The sequence below is a fragment of the Cryptomeria japonica genome, chromosome 4 (genome assembly GCF_030272615.1).
Source record: "Cryptomeria japonica chromosome 4, Sugi_1.0, whole genome shotgun sequence".
Lineage (NCBI taxonomy): Eukaryota > Viridiplantae > Streptophyta > Pinopsida > Cupressales > Cupressaceae > Cryptomeria > Cryptomeria japonica.
Window position 1 is genome coordinate 278,459,834 of NC_081408.1, and position 2,732 is coordinate 278,462,565.

Here is a 2,732-nt window from a genome sequence, read left to right on the forward strand (position 1 = left end):
AGAATATCAACTAATGGAACACCATGTGATGATAAATGAAAGTAATTTTTGTTTTGTATTAATCAAGTTCAAAAGATGGTAAACACTTATACAACACTCTATTATTTTTACAATGTCCTTCTTATAGTTTGCAAGATTATCTGCAAGAATTTTGATACAAGTATTACTATATATTTTTTCTATGATTATGATATTTTCTATCACTATTGTACTTATCTTCATATTCATCCAAATTTCTCATGATTATACTTATTGTGTTTGTATCTTAGAATCATATAATTGTAAGATATATAATTTTTTAAGCTATCTTTTGACTTTCAGTCTTGTATGATATGACAATTATACATATTTCTCTATTTCAACTTCATTGTTGGTATATTTTTTTCCTATTATCTACAATGATCAAGATTTGCATATCCTTATATACTTTCTTCCCACTTAGATTCATTCTTTGCAAACATGTGCAATTTGAGAGGATGCTTATAAGGTCACTAATGCTTACTCTTTGAGTATGTTGGGAGTTATTCTCACATGAGGAAAGTCCTTTATAGGTGGTACCAAATTATTTTTACTTCCCCAAGGTGGTATATATTTGTTTGCTACCTAAGCGCTATCCATATTCAATTAGAAGTGGAATATTCCCCAACCCTTTATCCTTTGATTTTTTTTTATTTTAGTTATAAGCACAAGACTCTTATTTTTAGTACGAATAATAATATACAATTTGATTTATTTGTAGGTTTCCAGGTTCAGAACCCTCTTCAACAAAACAAACACTAAAATTAGAATCATCATCCAGACTTATTTATTTCATGTTTATTTATTTCAATAATAAGTATAGATGGTGCATTATTAATTGAGTAGGGGAACACAGCCCATAAATTTATCATTTCTCTCTACACCCATTTCCATGTATTGATCATGATATATAATTTTATGACTTTCCTTGCTTTTATTAGTTATGTAGTCATGTAAGTGATCTTGATACATTTTTACACTCACAAAATGACCCCTTCCTTTCAAATTCAAAATCTCAATTTTGGTTGAATTTACCCTTCCTTGTGACCATTATGTTAAATTTCAAAGGTTAAATCCTTGTTAACTTTAGAAGATATGATGCTAGATTATTATAACTAATAATTAAATTATACAAAACATTTTATGTAAGCTAGATTCTCAAATTCCACCCTCTTTATCTATGTACCCTTGATTTAAAAAAATAAAAATAAAAATAATTTATTTTTCTTTTTTCACCCTTTAATTAGAGAGTAAGCTGTCAATTGTGATTTGTTTTTTGAAGTCCTATTTATAAAACTAATCAGACGTCATATACCAGTGCCAAACTTACAATCTCTTAGTACCATTAAACATAGATTATGTAGAATTACTACATATCTATGTAGAATTATTACATATCTTAACCTCCACTCTTAGAAGGGTGAAGAAAAGCAGGCTGAGCATTACCTAAGCGAAACTATTATTTAAGTACTAGTACATGTTTCCTTCTCAGAGAGAGGCCAAAGTAGGGAGCTCAACCAGGGAGGGCTTCATAATTACAGAATCTTTGATGGTCGAGCTGTAATTGGTTTGCTCGTCCCAGTACTTGGACCACAGCATGACTCCTCCATACTTTGAGGAAGGCTTGATCTTAGGCAGCACCTTTTCGATGAGTACGTGTGGGTCAATATAGCCGCTGCCAGCAGCACGAGGCGCAGCCGGAAGACCGAGGTAAAAGCTCCGTGTTTGAGCAGTGGGTACGGACGTGGTCCAATGGTTCCATGAATTCACCAAATTGGAAGCGTCCTCATTCGCATACTGACAGGGAGGGTTGTTGTAGAACTGGATCCACACATAGTCGAACAGCCCCGTCTGCAAGGCATCTCCGAGAGAAGCGTCGGGATAGGGGCACTGCGGAGCAGCGCTGAGGTACACCTTCTTGGAGTTGGTGCTAAGTTTGGAAACGGCCTTGGCCAGATCGTCCCAGTGCGCCGTCGTGGACTCGATATCGAAGTCTATGCCGTCCAGAACGGCGGGTCCTAAAGGCCTGGAGCCCGAATTCCCTCCAAGATAGTTGTTCCACAGATAGTTGGCCACCTCTTGTGCATCCTCTGCTGACGTGATCATTGCGTTTCCGACGGATCCTCCGAGGGAAAGAAACACCTTTACGCCACTGGAGTGACAGGACTCAATCTGGGTGCTCAGCGATTTGCAACCTCCCGAGGGGGGATCGCAGTGGCCCGCCAGGTTCAGCACCGGCGTCTGTCCATTGCCAAACGTGATTAGAAACGCGAGCATCACAATTTCAAAGTTTCCGCTTGCGCAGGTGTCGGCAAGAGTGGCTTCGTCGCCTCTCTGACCCCAGTATATGCTTATGCTTCCCCCACTTACCCCGCTCCACAGCAGAGCAACCACCAAGGAAATTGCGGCCACTCTCACTCTCATTCCACGACTCTCCATGCTTTGCAATGAATGCTTTTTGTTGCTACAAGCTTCTGGGATTGTGCTCATTATATAGGCGTTTTTTGGCAAATGAAATTACCCTCGACCGACACTAGGGATGGACAGCTGTGGGTTTCAACATCCGGGAGTATAAACATGTTCATTTTCTTGCTGTGCTGTTTTTTCAAGTGGAAGATAAGAGAGTCCCCGAACTTGTAAGTTTTATCACATGGCGTTTTAAAACATATTAAAACATATTAAAACATGTGTGTCTACTTTTAAAAATACTCCTC

The 2,732-nt window shown here is 38.1% G+C and overlaps 1 protein-coding gene across 1 annotated transcript; it reads right to left on the reverse strand.

The window, feature by feature from the left end:
* Window positions 1-1,342: 1,342 nt before the first annotated feature.
* Window positions 1,343-2,472, reverse strand: LOC131070083 (acidic endochitinase). The gene has a single exon (XM_058005608.2). It carries the CDS (start codon window positions 2,455-2,457, stop codon window positions 1,507-1,509), a length of 951 nt encoding a protein of 316 aa, XP_057861591.1. The 5' UTR covers window positions 2,458-2,472; the 3' UTR covers window positions 1,343-1,506.
* Between the last annotated feature and the right edge of the window lie 260 nt (window positions 2,473-2,732).

Excerpts from the sequence above, each read along its gene's own strand:
- LOC131070083 (XM_058005608.2), bottom strand. The coding sequence starts at position 2,457 with ATGGAGAGTCGTGGAATGAGAGTGAGAGTGGCCGCAATTTCCTTGGTG.